The sequence below is a fragment of the Cydia pomonella genome, chromosome 7 (assembly GCF_033807575.1).
Source record: "Cydia pomonella isolate Wapato2018A chromosome 7, ilCydPomo1, whole genome shotgun sequence".
NCBI lineage: Eukaryota > Metazoa > Arthropoda > Insecta > Lepidoptera > Tortricidae > Cydia > Cydia pomonella.
Window position 1 is genome coordinate 18473110 of NC_084709.1, and position 24190 is coordinate 18497299.

Here is a 24190-nt window from a genome sequence, read left to right on the forward strand (position 1 = left end):
AAGAATATATAATAAGAGATTGAATACTTTACTACATTTTAAAATTATGCTACAGCGCTTCTCAATTGGATATAAATTATTTTGTATGTCCCTATATTCACAATAAGTTAACATTTCATCTTTAGTACAAGTTTTTATTGCTGACTGTACTTTTCTTTCCACAGGCAACTAATACTCATCGAGAAACTTCTAACAACCCCAAACACAATTACTTTGCGTTGTTTTATAACAGAGTTCCTACGGCCCCCTCTCGTCTCCATCATCAGATCAGCTCCATGTCATCATAATAGTGCATTGTCATCCGATTTACAAAATTATGCAAAATTTCAGCTCAATCGGAAAGTGGGTCAAATTTAGCTTCCGAGATCTGACCCACATTATCATACATAATAACAGGGCAAGTTAAATAAAAGCCTGTAAAAAGTGAGTCAACGTCCACCTATTATTGCCTTAAGCATACATATTCGCATTGATCATAAAATTCTTCAAATTCATATTTAGAAAACTTTTTACGTTCTAAAGAAATGTATTAGGGATGTAAGTATGCTGACCTACATATTTAAAACACCCAGTTCTTTGCTGTTATTTATATAGCGTCACGTTATTAGAGTTATATCGTATAACCTTAACTTGGCCGTAGTAAATAGTTAAGGCACCGGGCCGTTGGCGGTGCAATCAGGGCCAGGGCGGAGCCGCCGGGTGCCGTGGTACGTGACGCGGCCAAATTTAATATCAAAGGAATAACGCACAAAATCAGAGTGAGCCCTGTTAACTGTATTTCGCGCACGGAATGCTTTAACAATCAACTTCATTGTTTTATCGCTCCGGATTGTATTTTTTATACAAAAGGTCGCTTTAGCCTTTATGCATGAATATTGCCAGTAACGAGAATTTTGTTATTGTTAACTTATTAGGGTGAATAAAATTGGATTTACTGGCAAGTCGCTCCTCCTTCGGATGGTGTAAATTTTATTCGATGTACAAAATCTATTATTATCTTACTTTTTATTCAAGCTACGTACCATATATCACCCCATCATAATTATTTAGGTACATTAAGATCTTAAAAACAAATCGACTAAAAATTTTTTTATCTAGAATTCATAACAGTAATTTTCACACCAGAATTAACGTGATTTCCGAAACGACCTTCGAAGTGCTTTTCTTTTACAATTACGTAATTCGATCGTGTATGGCAAATGTAACTTTTATGTTTAAGTTGACTTTATTCAATAGGGAATTCTAAAAAACACATTTTGCAAAAAAATATATACATTGAAATTGCTGGTCCAGTGTACCTACGATTTAAGCGATATAATAAAATTAACCAACAGAAAAGCCAGTCGTTACGGTAACATCCGCGTATAAGTTTGTATTGCACAAGCGTTGTTATACCATATTTCTTAACCCGACTTAACTTGACAATAAACTTCAAAAACTGCGGGAAAAGTTGTAAACTATATTAAAGTTTGTCAGAAGTATTAGTATGGAGGTATACTTGACAATGAAAATAACTTCCTCGGAAGAAAATGCCCAGCGAATACAAAAGGGAAAATAGAGTTTCGAATAAACCGTTAAAAGTGAAGGATTCCTTGTTTTCGGCGGCACTTGAAACACTTTTGGCGGTTGCATTTCATTTAATATCAAATATTTAATTACTCTTTGTGCAGTACACCAGTACACCACCAGTACACAAGTTATGAGTCTCTCTTATATCCTCGAAACTCAGACCATCAAACTTAGCTGACTCAAATTATTATATCTCATTTCGTTCGGATTAAATTTCTCATTTTGTGGTCTGTCGACGTAGCTAACTTAGGTGCGGAATTAGAAAGGACTGCGAGTCAGAGAACTCTGAAAATACTTTTGTCTGATAAAATAATTAGGCAGATTCTAAACATAGGATTAACCCAACCGTAAACTTAATTATTTTTGTAACTTTTTGTACATTTGTGAACAAAGGGAATTCTTAAAAAGTATTTTTTATTGGATGTTTTTCTTTAATTGAATGCTAATTATAGAACGCTGAATACCACGCAAGTTTAAAAACTACAATGCTTTTGTTAATTGCTACCATGTTGTCTGAATTGACAATAACTGAATATTTTTTTGGTGTTGTACATACCTATGTTGTATTAAGGCTATAGATATTATGACGGATGACGGACCTCCCCCTACTAGATGGTGTGTTCAAATCACTGCACATATGCAAAACTACACGAGGCCATGCGCTTGGCGAGGAATAGAGGCCTATGGAGGGACCTGGTCTTCAACGGAAGGACATGATGTAATGATCCTCCGCATTGAGAGACCAGCTGGAGAAGAAGAACATTTACTTAGTAACAATTTGTTGATTGATTTATCAATTTATTGAAGATATTTATAAGTGGGGTTCATAACTTTATCTCTTCTAGCTAGATATAAATATAAATTTTATTAAAATATCTATGTAACATGGTAGTTTCCTTTTCAAAGGGGTTTTTTTTAATTAATAACAATAACATTGCACACAATAATATACCTACATAGTTAAGTGTTTAAATTGAAGTCTTTTTTACTTATATATTAGGTACACTCTGAACGAAAAACAAATAAGTATCGTATTACTTACCGTCTCCATATGTACAGTCAGCATCAAAATTAGCGGATCAAATAAGGTGTCAAAAGTATATACCATTCTGTAACAGCTTAACAAAATGAGATGGTTCTATATGTAGAACAATTAAGACTGTAAAAGATATACCGAGGAACGTGAATTTTAGAGATTTATCTGTATTTGGAAAAGTTATCCGAAATATCAGATACTTTTGGCGCGTTGTTTCATCCGGTATTATTGATGCTGACTGTACGAGTAGATTAAGTTAAGTACTACTTACCTTAAATGCTAAACACCCCGAAGTACTTACCTATAACAAAAAATAAAATTATTAGCTAAAATCGGGATTAATTATATATTTAGGAATCATTCGTTTCTATAGTACAGTCGCCATCAGATATATCGGAGAAGCCGAGGGTTCACAAATTTCTAAATAAGGGCTCTCAACACCAAGATCAAGACATTAAAGTACATGTTCAGATATTATTAGCACGTTGGCCACTCTGATATATCTGATGTCGACTGTACCATGGAAATTTACTGCTAAGTAGGTACTTAAATAAATCACAAAGTTTGAAGAGAAGTTCCTAATCAGAGGCAGAAGTGTAGTTAGCGAACAGTGTTGAGGAAGAACTAAGTTCGAAGCTAACATCTAAATGATGTAATCAGGGTGCCCCGAGTTGTTGTTTTTAAATGAAATTAGCGAAAACGATAAGTTAATTATAATTAGTATTTAAAAACGCAAGTCACTTCAGCTAGCAATTATGATCAAGTTTTTATGTAGAAATCTAAATAACTAGCCACCCGCCGCGGGTTACATCTTCGCACGGGTGACATAAACAAATTACACACCTAAACCTTCCTCAAGAATCACTCTATTGATTAGTGAAAACCGCATGAAAATCTGTGGCGAAGTTTTTAAGTTCATCGCGAACATACATACACATGGACAGACGCGGCGGTTTTATAAGATATGGTAATTTCCATTTATTTCATTGCGACAAACGTCATTTACTGGTAATAAATACGAGTATAGGAATGTGACATAACTTATAGTTACTCGTATAAGAGATAAAAATGTAAGCAATTATAAAAAATATATTAATAATACTTTTACGATTTTTGTACCTTGTTTTACGGAAACGAGCTTGTATTGTGCCTACATTTGTTTAACTTATTTGTCCTGAAGATTTGTATATATGTTACGTTGTTAGGTTATAATTCTGATTAAAATGGTACCTTTCAATCTCTTCAATAAAAGATTTTTTTTTTAAATACAAATTACAAATATTTATTACAAACGTAATACAATAGAAGATTAGATATTATTATTTGATTCAAAGTAAGATATAGTAAATTGATTGTTGTGAGGTGGTTGTGAGCATGTATTACCTACTTCATGAGATTACCGTGTAATGGTATAAATTCTAAAATTAATTTTTTAAACTAGTTTTGTTTACACGACTCTATACATACATATTCATTTTTTTCATAAATACCCCTGAATATTTTTAGGTTTCCGTACCCAAAAGGTCAAACGGGACCCTATTACTGAGACTCCGTTGGCCGTTCGTCCGTCTATCACCAGGCTGTATCTCATGAACCGTGATAGTTAGTCAGTTGAAATTTCTACAGATTATGTATTTCTGTTGCCGCTATAACAACAAATACTGAAAACAGAATAAAATAAATATTTAAGGGGGTCCAATACAAAAAAGTGATTATTATATAATGGTACGGAACCCTTCGTGCGCGATTCCGACTTGCACTTGGCTGGTTTTTTTAACTGCTGTCAGTTTACTCTTTTTGATTCTTAATATCATTCTAGCTTCGCGGGTTTTTTAACTTCCCCCACATGATAAATATTGAAGATATCCGAAGGCTTGATGGTCGATGTTTTATTACGCTTATATTTACTGATTATTCGGATCCACAAAAAGAAAATATGGAGCCTCAATTTTGGTATTGTATGTCTACTGATTATAATTTCCTATTTTATACAAGGTAACTAAAAACGTTGCGTTTGAAGAATTTTGATACTGTGGTTTTCAAACTAGGTCTGATGTGTTCTTCATTGTAATAAGGATCTAGTTACAAGTTTGTCTACCATATTTGTAGAATTTGCGTCTTTTTGCACTTGGTTTTCATAAATTAATGTAATAGATAATAATTTAGCAGTAATGAACACGACTTCGTTGTTGTAGAATTTGTGATCAGAAAAACATCGACTGGTAAACTATGGCGTATTTTGTTTGTTGTAGACATGTGCCAACCCTAGTTCAAATATTAACAATCAAAACGAACGGTATTTCGAATAACAGGCATAACTAGAAGTAGTCGATAGCTGTCTTCACCAGTTTGCCTGCGGTCACTAACAAAACGTCACGTTCAAAACATCAAGACAAGTAAATATATCTAAATATGACCAGGGGGAGGCAGGGGGGAGGAAACTAGAGCATTCGAGCATTCTCGGCTCCGTTTGGCTCAGTATTGCTCCGAGAAAATATTAGGGTTGGCACAACTTGACGTTCTTTTGCGGACACAACAACAGATAAGATAATAACATGAGTTTTGATAACCCTAAATAGCCGAAAGGGATAATTCCATAGATTAGAAAGAGACAACATGATTCGGCCCTGAATTGCTGTCAAACTTTGGTTTTGTAGGAAGTTTCCTTTCTGTGAGGTAGTAATATTACTTATTCTGTGATTAAATTGTCTCATTCAAAGATATCCGATGCCTAAAACAGATAATCATTATTATTATGACACAAGCGATCGTCTTGTGTTATGGTATGCATTATTTATTTTACATGACACACGCAGAAGAACTAGCGGAAACAACGTTATTGAAATGTAATAAAATTCGCAAGCAATCTTCAACGAGAAATTGTACAAGCTTTTGATATTCGAGTGGTAGTAGAAATAAACGGATTTGTCTATGGATTTGTATTAGACGTAAGTAATAAAATTCTTCTTTGTCGTGCGTAAATATTTCATGCGGAAAAACGTGTATAGGTTCCACCTGCGACTGTGGACGAATTACATTGTAAGAGCGACGAAGGGGAAAGAACATTTTGTACATGTGTCTACTCATTCAAGACACCACACACAGGAGATTTTATAGATAATGTATTTACCACTTTAAGTTACTAATATTTTAACACCAGTATCAACATGACTAGCACGTCTGTCCGTAACTCATGTGACTTCATTTGTCGCGTGACTTGCGGCAAGATAAACTACACGAGCAAGTACGTATTTTTTCCCTTATTTTTACAATAGGTATGTAGATGTTTTTTGAAGCTGGTAATTTCTATTATTTATAATAATAATAAACTTGATCCTAAAAGTAAAACACAAGTACAACACTACACACATATTAGGTATGTACTTGCGCTATTTTATTTAAAATGGGTATGTTATTTCTTCTACTCAGATTTCTTTCAATTTATTCATTTTATTATTATTAAAGTTCTAAACAATAAATTAATCGCAGAGTTTCATGTTTCTTAACTGCTACGCCAAAAATGGCTTGTTTACAGCCAGACTTCGAAGTACACTTGTTACATTAATGTTATTCTTTATAAAATATATTCATGGTTATTAGATGATAACAAGTATTTTTTTTATATATTTAGTTGAATCAGGATAGACTAGGTATAAATCTTGTAAATGTTTAGGAAGGCTGTTTAGTACTTTTTGGAAGCAAGTAATAGTTGGTTCTCATACCGTACACATTTCTTACTTTACGATTGTAATAGGAGAAAAAAGCGGCCAAGTGCGAGTCGGACTCGCCCATGAAGGGTTCCGTACCATTTATGACGTATTAAAAAAACTACTTACTAGATCTCGTTCAAACTAATTTTCGGTGGAAGTTTGCATGGTAATTTACATCACATATTTTTTAGTTTTATCATTCTCTTATTTTAGAAGTTACAGGGGGGGACATTTTACCACTTTGGAAGTGTCTCTCGCGCAAACTATTCAGTCTAGAAAAAAATGATATAAGAAACCTCAATATCATTTTTAAATACCTATCCATAGATGCCCCACACGTATGGGTTTCATGAAAAAAGATTTTTTGAGTTTCAGTTCTAAGTATGGGGAACCCCCAAAATTAATTGTGCTCAGCGGCAGAGACTGCCGCCAAAAGTAAGCGCCTGAAATACTCTGCCTTGGAAGCCACCTACGACTTCGTGCCCGTCGCCGTCGAGACAGCCGGGTCCTGGGGGCTGGAGGCGCGTGAGCTCTTCCGAGAGCTTGGCAAGCGACTCAGGGAGAAAGGAAATGACCCCCGTTCAGAGTCATGGCTTGTCCAACGTGTCTCCATGGCCATACAGCGGGGTAACGCTGCTAGTGTGATGGGGACCTTTGGACCCGGCATGGCTCAGAAAGGGTTTTAGCTTTTTAAGGTATATACTTAGTCTAATTGTAAATAAAAAATTACGATTTCTCTTCTACTAAAATTGTTAAATGTACAAAATATAAATGTAGATAAAGTGGAGTTCAATAGAATCGGCAAATAGTATAAATATTAATCACAGATTTTGTTAGCATTTGACATATAACCTAACATTTTTTACGAAGGTTGTACAAATGTACACTAATCCTCTGTCAACCAATAATACCTTGCATGTTTTGGTATGGTTAACATTATTTAACTTTACAATACATACCTACCTACTCACCTTTCTTTCATTCGCAAAACAAGCGGTCTTTAGATCGGCCAAGCGTACCTACGTTAGAAAAGCGCTCAATTTGATACAATCGCCATCAGATATATCGGAGCGGCTGAGTTGCTCAAATATATCTGAGCACCTTGCACCAAATATACCCTAGCACCTTGACAGAAAAGGCGTGTTCAAATATGTATTTTTGAGATAATTTACTTGATTTGGCTTTTGATATTTGTTGTTACCTATGTAGTATATATGTATTTCTTTATAATTAAGAACTAAAACTAAATCTACAGCTAAATATTTAGCCTTTATTTAGAAAAAAAAGGTATTTTGATTTCAGTGTTGGACCCCTAAGTAAATTCCTAATATTAAGATACAGCGAGTATTTTTGATACGAACACATACTCAAAGGGCAGTTAGTTAAGTCTGTAATTAACACACTTTCATAGGTTTTATAAAAAATTGACGACTTTTATTTTTTCATACAAAATTAATCAGCAAGCAATGTATCACTACTTAACTCAAAACGTCTCATTAATGACGCGACGTCACAACTGTCATAAGTGATCATGATGTACGAAATACATTGCCGCTCGAAAAAAAATCAAAAATTAATGATGCTCTGGTAGTGAAGACTAAACTAAAAAATCTTCCAGAATTGTTTTATAGCACTAAAACCTACGTATAGTTTAAGTTTGAGGTTATCAAAAATACACACTGTATACCTTCATGTTTAACGAACAAGGAGTGACATAAAATTAACGTTTGTAACTGTGTGGTTGTATATTTGTCTGTAGCTTCCGATCGAAGCTCTTGGATTATGGTATCTTCATATTATGAAAGAATTGAATAATTTTCAACATTAACCAATATGGATACTTGGGGTTCCCGCTACGTTTTTATTAAGGGTAATTTATTGGGATTATTCCGTAAGTAGAGTAAGTATTACAAATGCTACTAATCATGAACTAAAAATAGAACTGGCTCCGTTATATATACCATGTATCTTATATGTAAATTGTGTGTTGCATTGACATATACACCGTGTTTTCTGATTTCCGTTAATTTCAAGGGTGCATCCCTGAGTTAAAATTAAGTAACTTTGTCAAAGACACCGATATTCTAATTAACTCCATTTCGGAGATAATCAAAATTTAATTTTTATCTTACAAGGCCCTTAAGAGCGTGTATACTTGGCTTAGGGCCTGTTTACATAGTTATTAGTGTTAAGTATGAGTAAATATATTTGCTACTAAACGTAAATACTATCTCGGACGATTGATGTTCACAATGGCATTGATATGTCACAGTTTTCAATTGTTTCGTTGAGTTGAATGTAATGCCCGTTTTACAACAACGCTATAAGCAACATTAAATTACTTTATATATATAAAAGTTTTATTTATTTATTTAGTATGCTATATAGTTTCCTTAAACGTACTTACCGATACCCCGAAGTTAACGGAATTCAATAAAAATACGTTGTTCATAAAATTCAATGGGTATAATCGAATTCCCGTGACATTTGAGTAAATTGCAAAACATTTGTACATAGTTAAGGACCTATAATTAGTCAAAAGTTCTGATTCCACTGGTTACGACAGTTAAGCAATTTCTATTTAAGTTATAGACATAAAAGTATGTAAGCCTATGCTATACGAGTAGACTTATATGTGTGTTAATTAAGTACAATCAATACAAACAATACAATTGTCATGGTTAATTTTCGTAACACAAATGAATCTAATAAATCAAAACTAATCACAGTATCTTTTGTGTAACATTAACATCCACACATAATCCGATAAACCGGAAAATACATGAAGAGAGTCTGTTGCTGTGAAAGAAGCGGGTCGATACGCCGCGACCCTGACATAGTTTACAGTGGCCGTACCTCGGTCTGCGGGCCCGCAAGAATAAACACTGGGCCTCCGGATCCCATTACGGGGAAATAGAGCCCATCGATGAACAAACAACCCCTATATTTGCATTTAATAGAATATACAGTGCACAAACATGTTTGGAATGTGTGGTTGGTATAATTGTATTCCTTATTAAAACTTTGCGCGTTATATTCCTGTCGCATTTCTATTTTATTATGTTAGGTCATTCTTTACTTGGAAAGTTACATATTTGTTTGTATTAAAGATTGACGCAACGAAAGGTCATATCCAATCAAAACTTTTCTTTCAAATTGTGCGCAGTATGCCCGCTATTACTAATTCAAAAAGTTTTTCATTTTGATGTAGTAATAGATACATAGAATACTCTTTATACACCTCAGTAAAAAGGTAGAAAAGAAAAGAAAAAAAACAATTGATTAAATATAGAGGCAGACAACAGGTAGTCTTATGGTTAAAGAGTGATCTCTTCGGGGCAACCTTTGCGTAGGGGAAACAGAAAAATTAATGAAAAAATAGTAAGTTGTAATTTTGTTACTTTGAGTGTAATTTTGTCAAGGTGCCAAAACGTCAGTATTTCGTAGCATCTATATCGATTTAACTCCATCAGTACTGCTAGGCATACGATACAGTCCTCTATATATAGCCCTTTGGGTCGAAAGTGCATGCTTCACCGGGCATGTAATCCATTAAGGTACACGTTGCTGACTTTATTAACGTCGCCAACAGTTCTAGAATAATATAGAGCTATATCTACATATACGATATGAGAAAGACTAATAAAATTATTCTTAAATATCATTTAATTCTAAAGAGGTAGGTTATTTACATGCCAGTCTAATATATCATTACCTTGGTAAAAGGAGCATTCTTTGATTTGACGGTCCCCATGCAGTTACCATAGACACATTTTATAGCGTGGCGTAGCCTTGAAAGTACAAACTAATCGAACAACAACAAACTACTCATATTCAACAGTATATAACTCTTTGCTTGACCAAAGATTATCTAATTCAACATATTATAGAATCCGATTCTAACAATCTTCGTAAACATTAGCAGATAATAACATTGAACACTCTAGGAGCATTAACTAATTGTTTAACTATTTGACAAACATTGGCAGCATTAGAAATAGGTACACAAAGTCATTGTATCAACAAGGACGAATTATCACAGGTGGATGAAGCGATGTACAAGCAGGAACTCTAATATAACATTTCCTAATAATCTCAATTTCTTATTATTTATGTTTATTGTATTGGAATCAAGGACTAAATCTATCAAGTTTCACTCGCAGATAGGCCGCAGAATTGACTTCACTTTGCCACAGGATATGTTATAAAATTAACGCCACAACAGTCCAAGCAGTCTACCAGTGTTATTGTTAAGAGTCATGAATTAAATTCCCTTAAGAGTGTGAAACGTAGTGAACACGATGCCAATCTTCTTTGTCCGTGCACTTGACAGTAAAAGCTTTGTATTGACACAAACAAAACGTCTGAGTTTACGGTTTAAAGTTCTTTTGCGCGACATTCGACACGTTCTATTTTGAAGTTAGTGTGAGTTTGAGAGGACCTCGAATAGGCTCGGCCATTGTGTTACACTTTATTTGTGAAAAGCTAACCTCAAAATAATATTTGAGATGCTACGTTCAGAACACAATTGGGGTGCCCGTAGCGCAGGGCAGCGAACAAGCCGCGGCGCGCAGACGCGGCCGAGCGCGCGCGATTCTACCCGACTCCCATCCCGGCAAACCTTGCTTTTCAGCGTACCTACCGACCCAACTCATCTGCAGTAACGTGACACTTGGAAGCTTTCACAGACCATTACTAATTATGGCATCGATTTAAGCTCATCCGCCAGCTAAATTACAAACTAATCGAAAAGTAATAAATAAAGCAATCGTTAACTTTACTGTACTGCCTTGACCTGAACTACAATTATTTTTCATCATATCTATCGGCCCGATTCGAATAATGATTAACGTTCCGATTCGAAGAATGATTGAGACACGTTTAAGATCTTGGAAAGATCTCTAAAAGATCTATAACTAAACGACATGTTTTTTAAACGACATGATTGACGTTTATTTCGATTTCACTGTGATCCCTATAAGATCTATCTACGATATTGTGAAAGTGACATTGGTTGCCCGAATCTTGCAATATAAACGATATCTAAATGAGAACTTATCTAAACCAGAACTTACGTTATCGTATCTCATTCTTCGAATCGGGCCGTAACATATTATTTGAATTATTTCCCCTTACTAGCACTTTCTACGGTAAGGTTTAAATGTAATTAATGAGTAATAATTGTGTTGACTATCACATGTTTCTATTGTAAGCTTGCTACTCGTATGTACCAACTCTTAAAATATTAGATTGCATTTCTTTCCAGTTCTTGGTGGGCTCATCTACTGGACTAGCTAGACTCATCTTGCTAAAATCAGATTTCATTATCGATTTTTTTTTTCTTTATCAAGCTTGCGGTAATTATTTATTTTGGTTATTTTAATCAGCTTTCTAATATAGTATTTATATAACCTGATACATATTGTTTTCATAATTACAATCATTATGTTGATTGAAATTGAATACTCGATACCAATAATTAGGTAAATGCACTTGATTGTCATAATCATGGAATGCTATTGCAGATTACACTCTAATCTATCCCGTTGGCTTTTGAGCAATTATATAAATTGCTGTTGGTTGATTTAATCCACATCACTAGTGAACTATTTTCTAACATAATGAAATAAACGCTATGTGCACATTGGATTGTTATAATTTCATCGTAATAATTTTACAGTACAAGTTCAATTCTTCTTTTGTTTAATAAAATAACCTTGAATAAGAAAGAAAGAAAAAATTTGTGAGGATAAAATCAAATATTAACCCTTTTATAAGCGTTAGCAACTGATATGTTTGAATTCGATGCCAAGCCAAGTTTTAAATGCGGTAACCGAATGCGGACAATAGAGCGCTACTATAAGAAGGGAATAAAGCTGTTCTTTAGTTATTTTACTATTGACCAGTACTGTAACTATTTGGCTTTGAATTAAGGTAAATTTTATTTTTACTTATTATTTTTAAGTTTTTGTTATGAGTGACGCAGCATTCTGCAGCACTCGTGCCTGCCTGGCCAAACAGTCATGTGACTAAAAAGATTCTGAATAAGTCAAAATTTGAGGATTTCCCTCAGTTCCTCATAGAACCCTTAATCAGAAATGGAGCTTGCCAAAATTTTTGCTCAAAAACCTTGCAAAGTTAACAAAGTAGACAAATCGCCAAATGTGAAATATGCGTCGTTGACGAGTTTCGTTCTCGTCTTCATCAACAGTTCCACGTCATTGAAAATGGCACGTTTTTGAATACGAATGCTGGGTTTGTTGATGAAAATACAAAGAACGCTAAATGTATGCTTGTAAGATTTGAGTAGTTCCCTCAATTTTACATGGATCTCATCATCAGATCGGGATTTTGGAAAAGAATATATCCAAATCGTTTTACAACTGAAGTAACAAATATTATTAATAATTGAAAACCTCCCTCCTCTATTGAAGTCGAATAAAAAAAAACTAACTATAACTAACTAACTAACTAATGAAATGAATAAAAAAAACTAACTATAACTAATGTTACTAATTCCGTGGAACACGGGACAGGTGTTGGTGTGGGACGCCACATGTGTAGAAACTCTAGCCCCGTTTCATCTTCACGGCACAACTGCAAGGCGGCCGAAATTTTAAAAAAGACCGAAGGCGTCTCGGCTCCGTATATATTTTTGTACCTTTTTGGGGCGAGACTCTTGGCCCGTGGGATCCGCACGCGATTACTCTATTTAAGAAGTATCAAAACGAATATCAGACGCCACCGGTGATCGTAGACCTGGCTTTCTCGCACAAAGAATTATTGCCATACAGCGTGAAAATGCTGCCATTATCTACGGCACCATGCCATAGGAGGATAGTTTTTAGTAGTTTATTTTAAATTAGTTTTTTTTTATACATATTTAGGTTTTTGGTTTTGTGGTAGTTATTTAATTCTGTTATTTTGCTATTTCCGTTTCCTTAATAATCTAACCCATTAAATAATTCTATACCTGATAACCAAAACAATATGTATACAAAGCGCAAACCTTCTAGGTGAAAACATTTAAGATATCTGCACCAATATATTTTCTCTTAAACAGTTTCTTGGCAGAATTTAGGAGGGTGGTAAGTGATAAGAGCTATGTCTGCGTTATTTATAGAGTTATACTACCTACTTTCTACTGTCTGCTGTGGCATCTTACCTTTAAATGCAAAAGAAAAATGTTTTAAGTAAAAAGAACGTCTGTAACTTGAATAAACGACTTGTATAGTTCGGGCCCACAAAGCTGACTTAGAGAGGGTCGTCGGTAAATCACAACCTTTGCATAAAAGATTACCTGCCGTTCCTTTATACACAAGGTATCGAAATGCGTACCTGAGTAATCAATCTATTACACTTACATATATCGGGATAGGTTTGAAAAGCAATTTCTCAAGTTCAATTTCCCCGCTTGGGAGTTTAATGATATCCGACATTCTCTCGAAGTGGGCATATTTTTAATAAATCGTGGAGCATCAAAGCCACTTTTAGGATTCCGTAGTCAAGAAGGGCCCTTTATAGTTACGCTATGTGCGTTGGTTTTTAGTACCCAAAAACTGGAATCCGACATGAAAAACGTAATTATGCTAACACAGTGATAAAATGAAATGTAGAATAAATACACGTGGTACTTATTGTTTTTTAAGCTCCGACTCTATGAAATGTGGATGGGTCTTAATGTATAAATATTTTAGGAAACAATATCCCAGACAGTCCAAAAAGGTAGGTTGTAGGTTAGAGTCATTTAGTGAAGGAAGGACTCTCCGCATATCCGTAATAATATCCGCAAACGCTGAGTGATATGCCAGGCCCAGGAGGACGTTTCACCAGCACATCCACACTAAAGTAATAATTACGATAGTGTACTTTTTGCGATACTTATTGGCCTTTTTAAGCTTTGTCCTGAATGTCTTACATGTCAAAATCTATAGGTATAAAGTTTTTTTAATAATAATGTAAAGTTTTTAATTTTTGAGTAAAATGTTTTTGTACGTTTGTTTTCATAAAAGGTACTAGTTAATTTTACTTCCCACACAGAAACTTAAGTAGTAGTAAAACACTTTAAAGTACAAAAATGAAAACAAAACGTAAACCCTCATCATTAGTAAAAAGGCGAACTTATCCCTTTAGGGGATTTAATCAAGTTAACCTTTGAGCAATAAATAAATAAATATTTTGGGACAATTTTACACAACGTAATCATAGTATATGCTTAATTTGTATGAGCATATTTTACACTTAGAAGTCATACACCGTGTTTTTTTTCCGTTAATTTCAAGGGTGCATGAGAAATTAAGTAACTTTTTGCTAGACACCGGTATTGTAATTAACTCCATTTCGGAGGTAATCAATAATTTATTTTTATCTTATAAGGCCCCTACGAGTATGTACACTTGCCTTAGGGCCTGTTTACATATTGATTAGTGTTTAGTACGAGTTAAAACATTTACTAAACGTAAGTACTATTTCAGACGATCGATGTTCGAAGTGACATTGATACGTCACAGTTTTCAATTGTTTGGTTGAGTTAAATGTAATGCCCGTGTTACCAAACTTACTTTTAAAAAAAATTACCTATGCCATTTAGTTTCATTACACGTACTTACTCATGCCCGAAGTTAACGGAATTTAATAAAAACACAGTGTATAAATAGGCAGTTTTCAAACGTACGTAACTAAAATGTAAAGACTATATATAGCGCCATCTACAACAATGACGGTTTACGTGGCGTTGCAAGAGGACTGTCAGTCTATTTAACAACCTCTGCTGATCTGACTTGTAGGTAATGCCCTATTTCTTGTCAAATCATAAAATAAGGCCTAAGGTTCTCGTACTTATTGACATTGATGGGTTCCCGCTTGGGTGATTTAACAACCGGAGTCGCCTTTAAGAGCTCACCCCTGTCGAAAACCTCGGCCAATGGTCATATGTATTGTATGGACTGACGCTTATCTGACAGGGCTATTCGTACGTTACGTACAAATGTCCTTGCGTTTCCCCGCAAAAATCGGCAGACTGTTTTGTACAGAAAATTACAGAAAAGGCATCTCCAGTTGTTAAATCCTCCAAGGTTCCCGTTTAATCACTGGAGTAGCTGTTAAGTCATTTTGTAAAGTTGATTGAGGTATTTAATTCAGAATCTATGCTTAGCTTAATTTTGACATTGATTTTACTTACAACTTTAATGAATTAACAGTTTTTGTACATAATTACAATTTCTCCTGGATCAAATTTACGAAAGTCCGTACCAAATTCGAATGAAAACGGATATAACAATTTCAACTTTCGCCGACAACTTGATTAAACTGCATCGCTACCAGTGGCAATTTAGTTGGGAGCCCGTCAGTTGCGTGACAACAACACAACGAGCTCACAAATTGCATTCCAGTTTAGTCAAATGAATTGAGATCGTTCGCAGTTCAGTATTCAGGTATTGTTTATGGCTCGATGTACCCAAACGAACACACGAGCCACTGCGTACTACGGAGCTTCGACGGGTCTTCTAATATCTGCTTACACTTTATACAGATCTCAAATCTGCATGATTACTACTTTAGACACACCTATTTGCTTAAACCATTTAATAGTGTAAATTAATAAAGCTGTAACAGAGCTGTAAACATTAAAAATATACAAGTAGTTGGGTATGTTTTTGTTTATAGTTACTTTATCGACATCTGTACCGTTAATGTTTCTTTCAATTTAGACTTTTTAGACTAGTAGGTATGAGCAATGATGTTTAAATAACTCATAAATATTCTGTAAGGACAAAAGCAGTCTGACTTACGTCACATTACTCACATAACTAACATTTGAACGGAGGTGGTCAATATATGAGTATATGGGTTAGTGGATATTTGTGTGTATGTTGCTGGCACACGAATAAATGTTTGAAATCAATCTCCAAACCCATAAACCCATTTAGTTGCGGTTTTCTTTTAAGAGTTTATGATACAGCAGTAGATCCTAGATTGATTACGCTTACAGGATAACTGTTGCTAGCGTTGCTGTTATCATTATATGTTCATTATCAAAGGGGTTCTTATATTAGAATTTCCTACCTCCGAATAAAAAAATCACTTACCTCGCTAGATGTCAGGTAACATATCCTGGAGTCAGTGCTGTCGATTGAGGCTTGCTGAACTATCCCGTAGCGCGATGATTCTCGGTCGCTGGTATACTCGGATCGAACGCTATCTTGCCGATCAAAAACGCCCCTGAAAGAAACACTATACGTTTATATAACATACTTTATTCTCTAAATCTCGGAGGAATTAGAATGTAGCTTTAAAACCCAGGATAAATCAGATATAGTGTATGCTTAGGCAAAGTAATTCAATTTGTCATCCAAGCTTAACCCACTATATATATAGGTACGTACATATAGCCGACCGTAAAGCGGGCAGGATTTTAATTACTGAAAGAGCCTTTTTATAACGTGACTTCGTATGATTTTCATCCCAAGGGAATTTCGTTCCCCATATTTTATGCTAACGTCACGTGGAAATTGGTTTGAGTAAATGAAATACATACATGGAGGGGGAAGGGGAAGAGAGAAATAGGGTATCCTTTAATAGTCCAACCGGAGATCCATTAGTTGGACTGAAAATTAGTGTATCCTTTGTTAACGAGATAAATTTTACAAAACTATGGAAGTAGATATGATTATATTCACTATGCATACATAAATAAATATATGAATAAATATAATGTAACATCTACTACCTCCTTTTGAAATGAACTATTTACAAACTCTTTATTTATCTACTTGTAATTTTATCTATTTAATTACGTAAAAGCAAAGCTTTATCTTAATGAATAATTTATTATAATAATCGGTTATCGTATTGCCGAGAAAATTATATAAAAAAAGAACTAATATAAACAATATTCTAATTTATTACTTCAAACAGTTTCTTGCAAAATTTGAAAAGAATTGTTGTCATAAAAGTGCTGTTTCAGTTAGGTGATCGAATTTCCGTATTTTGAATTAAGCAATTCGGAGACGCGCGGAACGTTGGGAAAGAATGACTGAACGGAAAAGTTGGTAAACTCCGTATGCGGTGATTTTTTCTAACAGCCTTCGGAAATGTCGTTTAGTCTTCCGTTACGATATCACATAAAGACGTTGATAAAGTTATCGTGCCAGTTGTAGCAACGTAAAGAAACATTTATGACTCCACGAGAATATATTTTCCATTTATACGAGAGCGCGTATTGAACTTACGACTACTTTGTTTTAGAAAAATATTTTGTTAGATAAACTCTAATTTATAAAGTTACGTGCAATTCATATATCATTACATATACCCACTGCAAAGTAAAAAGTTTCAAATTCTTTGCCTAATTGTTAAAGCAAGTATAACAAAGCCTAATGAGGAGTAATATCCTTAGGGAGCCAACGGGTAATTTATTTATCATAGCATCGCACACAAAGATAAGAGCTGTAATAACTAATGGCACGGAGGGACATTTGTCGCGCTAACGACGGGCCTGCGACCGATAGATAAATTAAACGGTTATCCACTTTTCAACTTTAAACTATTATTCAGATTATAAAATTGTATCCTTTAATACATTTCAATTTATAACGAAGAATTATTAGTGGCCGTGTTCTTATATTAAACGAACTGGATTGATTTTATATGATAGAATAGATAATACATTTTTGTCAGATCAATGTCACCAATGTTCATGCGAGTCTGTTAATCATTTTTCTCATATTCTTGTTTTCATAAACGCTACAGCACTTCAAACTGGCTCAATACAATAGGGAAAATTAGAGAACGGAACCTCAATTGCTTAAGTTTGAATTTTTTACTCGGAAGTGTACCGTCCTTATCATAGTCTTGGCTATCGATGTGATCACATATATTTTTATTCACTACGACCTTTTATGCAACTAATCATCGTTTAATTAGCGAATATAAGTTTTTAAACATGATTAAATTCTCCTTACGATTCAAGACTCTCGAACTTCCTTACTAGCCCCCACCCTTAATTCCACCAATTCACTGAACTGGAAAAAAATATCTGTTATTGATAAAGTAATACATATTTCTATACATACGAATGTAGTCACTTTATCAAGCTCTCACCCACGCCACAGACATTGAACACGATTATTTATCACTACCCCACTTAATACCGTCGTAAACATAATATATTGCTATTACTCGCTGTGCACGTTCGGTTTAACCTGTATGTTTTGTCTCCCATTCGTTTTACGAATCGTTGACTAGACACATATACAGAGAATATATATTTTTATTGGACCCAAGAGAGTAATATCTGCTGTTTCAGTAGTTTTCTGAAAAGATTGACTATTTCTATTGAAATACAGAACATTTGTGTCGTCAATAAATAGGACTTCTGGCTAAGGGCCATTTTCCGATCATTGTTTTTGATTACTTTTTGTATCATCAAGTTCACTAGTATTATACAAAGTGCCCGTGAGCATTGCGAGAGATTTTAACGGTGCATTCCTGATGGCAACAGAAGCAAAAAATGACATATGACTTTTTGGAAAATTCGAAAAAAAAAAAACATTTTTTATTGTTTTTTTTTTTTCCTTTTTTACACTCCTGTACATAAAACGTAATTTTTATTGATAAACACATGACCTAAAATTGACTAAAAAGGTTTTTTTTTATTTGGGTGTAGCCTCTCGAATACAATTTTTAAATTTTTAGATGTCAATCAATAGGTATGTCCAGACTAGACCTCAAAGTAGCAATACCGCAGTCAAAAATGTGTTTTGTACAGACTTATGGCGAAAGAATGATTTCGAAAAACATTTAATTATCTCTGAAACTAATCCAGAAAATTTTATATGACATTTTAGTTTCTAAATATTACCAGGAATGCTTAGTTAAAATGTCTCGAAATGCTCACGGGCACCTGTATAGTAAACCTTATACAGCGTGTATTTTTGATACAACCACATAATTTAAGGGTAGTTAGTTAAAGCTTTAATGAACACAGTTTCATAGGTTTTATAAAAAACGAACGACTTTAAATTTCCATATAAAATAATTCACGAAGCAACGTATCACTACTTTGTTTTACCTCAATACGTCGCATTTAATGACGCAACGTCACACCTGTCACACGTGACCATGATGTACGAAATAACTGACGTAAAAATTTCAAAAATTAATTATTCTCTGATAGTTAACACTAAATTTAAAAAAATACAGAATTGTTTTATAACACTAAAACCTACGTCTAGTTTAGGTTTGCGGTCATATTAAAAATATACACTGTATACACGTGTCAAAATACATAGCCTTAAATATCGCCATTATAATTTAATTTAGAAAGTTACGCCCAGTTATCATTAAACGGAGATGAACTCTTTGACGAAATTGATCTAATTTTGGGGGACAAAGCCCGTAAAATTGGTTCGTATATCATAAAGCGGTGTACAAAGGACTTTCTCCCCCGCCAGGGTACTAGGCCGAGTTCTTATTGAGTGGCTGACCGACCACAATACTCATACACTTGGAGCTAGAGATAATGGTCCAATTATTTCATATATACTTATCCTTTCTCAGTCGGTGCTTTTCATGATATCAGTTGGTCATCACATTAAATTGTTGGATGTTTAGTTAGTTTATTAGTTTCTAATAGTAGATCTAACGTCAAAGAATTAAAGATTAATACGGTTTCATTTATCATTAATATCATTATAGTTACCACTAGTACCATGGGCGAATATCACTACGTTGTCAAGATGACTGGACTACATATATATAAGTAAGACTCGGCTGTCCGTCCGTCTGTTTGTACGTCTGTCACCAGGCTGTATCTCACGAACCGTGATAAATAGAGAGTTGAACTTTTCACAGATGATGTATTTCTGTGGCCGCTATAACAACAACGCTATAGTATGTGTTTAAGTGGGGCTCCCATACAACAAAAGTGTTTTTTTTGCCGTTTTTTGTGTAATGGTACGGAACCCTTCGTGCGCGAGTCCGACTCGCACTTGGCCGGTTTTTTTTACAAATTTAAAGTTTTGAGATCTTTCCATGTACTTGTAGTGTAAAACAGTATTACTTGCCAAATTTCATAGTTCTAGGTCAACGAGAAGTAACTTATGACTTGATACCCTTGACAGTGTCTAAATATAGGGCAATCCTGGGCTATTCGGTGATACTTGGTTATTCAGTGATAGTCAGTTTTATTGTCTTTTAGCCGAGTTGCCCTGTAATTTTATTGCTTAAAACGAAGTCTAAGAAAAAGCACGAATGTGGCTAAATATGGTGTAATATGGGTCCAAGTCATAAAATTACCAGGTAACTTGGCTAAAAGACAATAAAACTGACTGTCACCGAATAACTACATATGTATCACCAAATAGCCAAGGTTTGCCCTACGTTTTTTTTGCGGCATAAACGGCTGTATCTTTTTTTTACGTTAACTTAGAAGTTTGATTTTTTCAGAGCTTCAAGGGACTGCAGATCTGAGTACCTATATGGTATACTAAACTAAGGAGTTTCTTCGACGGTTCTTCTCCTAGTAATCCACACCTCAAACCGTCGATAACAATTAATACCTAATAAATTTGCGATATTAAATTTCAATTATATAAATCGCCATGCACCTTTCTTTACCGCCACCCTCAAATTCGTTCCGACCTCTTCTATATAACAGTAATTACTAGCTTTAGTAGAACTAGATAGTTATGGTATATTTAATCAACCCCAATACCATCACAGTACCTATTGCACTTATTTAGTAAAAACGCATTACGCATTATTGTCATAACCCCGTATTCCTGTTAAATCTTAGAAAGAATACAATTAGAGTGGATATGATCACTGAAAATGAAGTCGAATCTTACAAAGCATTTATAAAATCTCTACGTGTTTTAAGCTTTACTTCGTTTCATGTTATAAAAGTACTATGACCATGTTTATCATACGCCCGCATGAACACTTTTCCTTAACTTTGCTAAAGGAGTTGAATTTGCAAAGGAGTATGTACGAGTTTAGTTTTCCTAACTGCATATAGCTTCACTCTGAACACAATTGAAATTCTGCAGGCGAGTACATAACAATCCAATTTTCGTTAAATAAAGATTCATTAAATACTTAAATATCATTATGTAAGTAAAGGTTTATCCAAGATTACTTCGGAAATCCGCTGCGAAGGGTCGATAATCGTATAATAAATTAGATTTCAACCCAATGCATTTCCCTTGTTCCTAACTGTGAGCGTAATAAACCACTTCTGAAACTACCCATTGAAATAAGAGGTATTAGACAAGGTGTTTTTGACCTTAGGGATAGATTCTGCTAATTCAGCTCTATATGCAGCAGTATGTAAAATTTGTGTTTAAACACTTTTTAATACGTGATGTGATGATTATAGCTAAAAATAACTGTTGTTATTTCTGCGGCATGAGAGATGACGTCCATTGGATTGTTAATATGTATTAGTTCATATGAAAATAATAATAAAAAGTCTATTTCTCCAATCGGATTCAAAGTCAGCAGAAGTATCCGATATTAACTTACTTTATAGCATGTCAAAAATTATGGTATCTTTAGGTATAGAGTTCAATTTATTTTTAGGCTAGGTGAAAAAGATCTATCATAGGGACCCCTTCCCTTCTTAGGGGTCCCTTGTTTTGTACAATAAACTTTTTATTACTTACTTAATTTAATAGAGTTTTGAAAGTATTTACGAATTTATATGCGGTTGTAAACTAAATATTTAATCGCTAATGAGTAATGAGCTTTTATAATATATTTGGATCATACTAAAACCTCCTCTCATATGTGTTTTATTATTATCGGACAAATTGCTTATGTTCGTGATTCATGAATAAAGCCTTTGTGTAATAACACACTAACCGGTCACGGAATCCCAGGGAGCATGAAATTACATACTTATTTAATATGTAACATAAAGTTTCAGAATCATACCTCTGTTCGAAGCTGTCAGCTCTGTTACTCCTGTAGCCAGAGTCGTTAAGGCTACCCTCATGCCGTAAGCTGGGCAGGGAGTCCCAGGGGGAGCGGCGCGGGCCGGGCGGGGGCGCGCCCCGCCAGCCGTCCGAGTGGCGGTACCATGCGGCCCTCGCAGATTCGCCGATACAAGATGCGCAACGGGACGCACTTACAAAACTAGACAAAAGAAAAAAGGCATTTTAACTGACATTTTAGGCTTTCATATTTGATCTGACAACCCTACATAATCCTATCGTAAAAGTGAATAATCAAGAGTGCGGGTAGTTTGAAAAAATCCACGCAACCATCTGAAAAAAGTCCATAACGCGATTAACAGGCCAGTTCGAACGTACACTGATATCAGACTGACATCCAACATGTCCAACATTTGCTCGTAGGTACTTGTCCTTACATCATGGCGCGGGCAAGATGCACGATAACTAAATAATAAAACTCGAATATCATTCTAATGTCAGTATTGTAATATCTCTGGTAATTGTATCCGAACTAAATATATCGGTATAGAAAAATTCCGATTGCATTTAAAACACATGAGTATGTGTCTGTTTGCCTAAGACTGCCGTAACGATATGAACTTGCGGTAAGAATAACTTTTTATTAAATAAATTCCAAGTTTTCCTGCAAACCTGACTTAAAACTACCGAATACTACATGGCGCAGCCGGTAAGATTAATACTACAAGTATACGTTCGAATTGGCCTGTATGCCCCGTACTTAATTATTAAAATGAAAAAATCGTGAAACACCTATTTTGTCTGACTGAAACTGTACGGTCATTTTGAAAACTATTTATAAAAAGAAAAAAACTGAAATATTAATATGAATTCTGGAAGCAATATATTGTTACCCCAGCGGTTACAATGTTTGAGTATAAAACCAAAGCCAGCCGGTTAGATACCCCTGGGGCCACTCGCAACAACACGATACGCAAATAGGACTTTGCTAGTTTTGGAATTTTAGATGTGCATGCGTTTATTTTAGACCCAAATTAATAAATTGCTACACTAATAAACCTAAAAATCTAACTACGCATGGTAAAATTCACATTCCTACGAGTTCATAATTTCTTGTCAGAACTGATAATTATCGAAACACTACAAAATATAGTGAAATATTCATTTAATATGTACATGTACGTACGTGAACAGGAGCATTGCCCTTATTTCGCAACATATATGCGAAAAATAAAACTTCATGTTCTAAACCGTTCATATTTTATTTGACTTAACTCTTCGTAACATTATTTGTGAAACTGATGCTTTCCTTGAGAGTATATTGTTATTCACGAGGCGTTAATGGCGCAGTATCTTTGTAAATGTAAACTCACATATGCGCCGTTGCCACCTAAACCTCAATTAATGAACCGTAATCCATAGCGTACGAATATCAAATTCCCCATCGCGATATTGCTTAAGTTTAACGATATAGCCTGGGTGGCGGCAGAAAATTCCAAACACCATAAATAACTCCGAACAGAGTGGAACAGGATATGGTACTTTTGCTAAGACTTCAGGATAATAACTCTATAAGAGGTAGTTAAATATGCGAGACCTTTATTTAGCTGGTCGTTTTACAGCTATTATTTCTTATCGCAAACATTTTCCTAGAATGTTAAACAATCTTAATTAAAGGATCATTGGTGTATTGATAAAACTTGTTTGAAAATATAACTATTTTGCAGATAATATTGTTCAAACTGCTCTGGCAAGGAAGTCATACGTCAATGCGAATACGTAAAAGATGTCCCATCCACTCGCACAAAATCTCATTACTTGAGAATATATATAGAAATAAAACATGTCGTCCGGAGTGATCAAAATCATATTCTGTCGTTTTTATGTCATTAAAGAAGGAAATATAGTATTCAAAACTCAAAAAGTGCAAAAAAACTGCA

General features: G+C 34.6%; 1 protein-coding gene across 18 annotated transcripts in view; it reads right to left on the reverse strand.

Moving 5' to 3' along the window:
* Positions 1–24190, reverse strand: part of LOC133520049 (protein still life, isoform SIF type 1) — a 187714-nt gene that overhangs the window by 79970 nt on the left and 83554 nt on the right. For all 18 annotated transcript variants that reach the window (XM_061854332.1, XM_061854331.1, XM_061854333.1 and 15 more), the window contains 2 exons: positions 22252–22452; positions 16404–16536 (listed from right to left, as the gene is read on the reverse strand). In XM_061854332.1, the coding sequence (XP_061710316.1) occupies positions 16404–16536; positions 22252–22452 (334 nt within the window). The remainder of the gene's footprint in view (positions 1–16403; positions 16537–22251; positions 22453–24190) is intronic.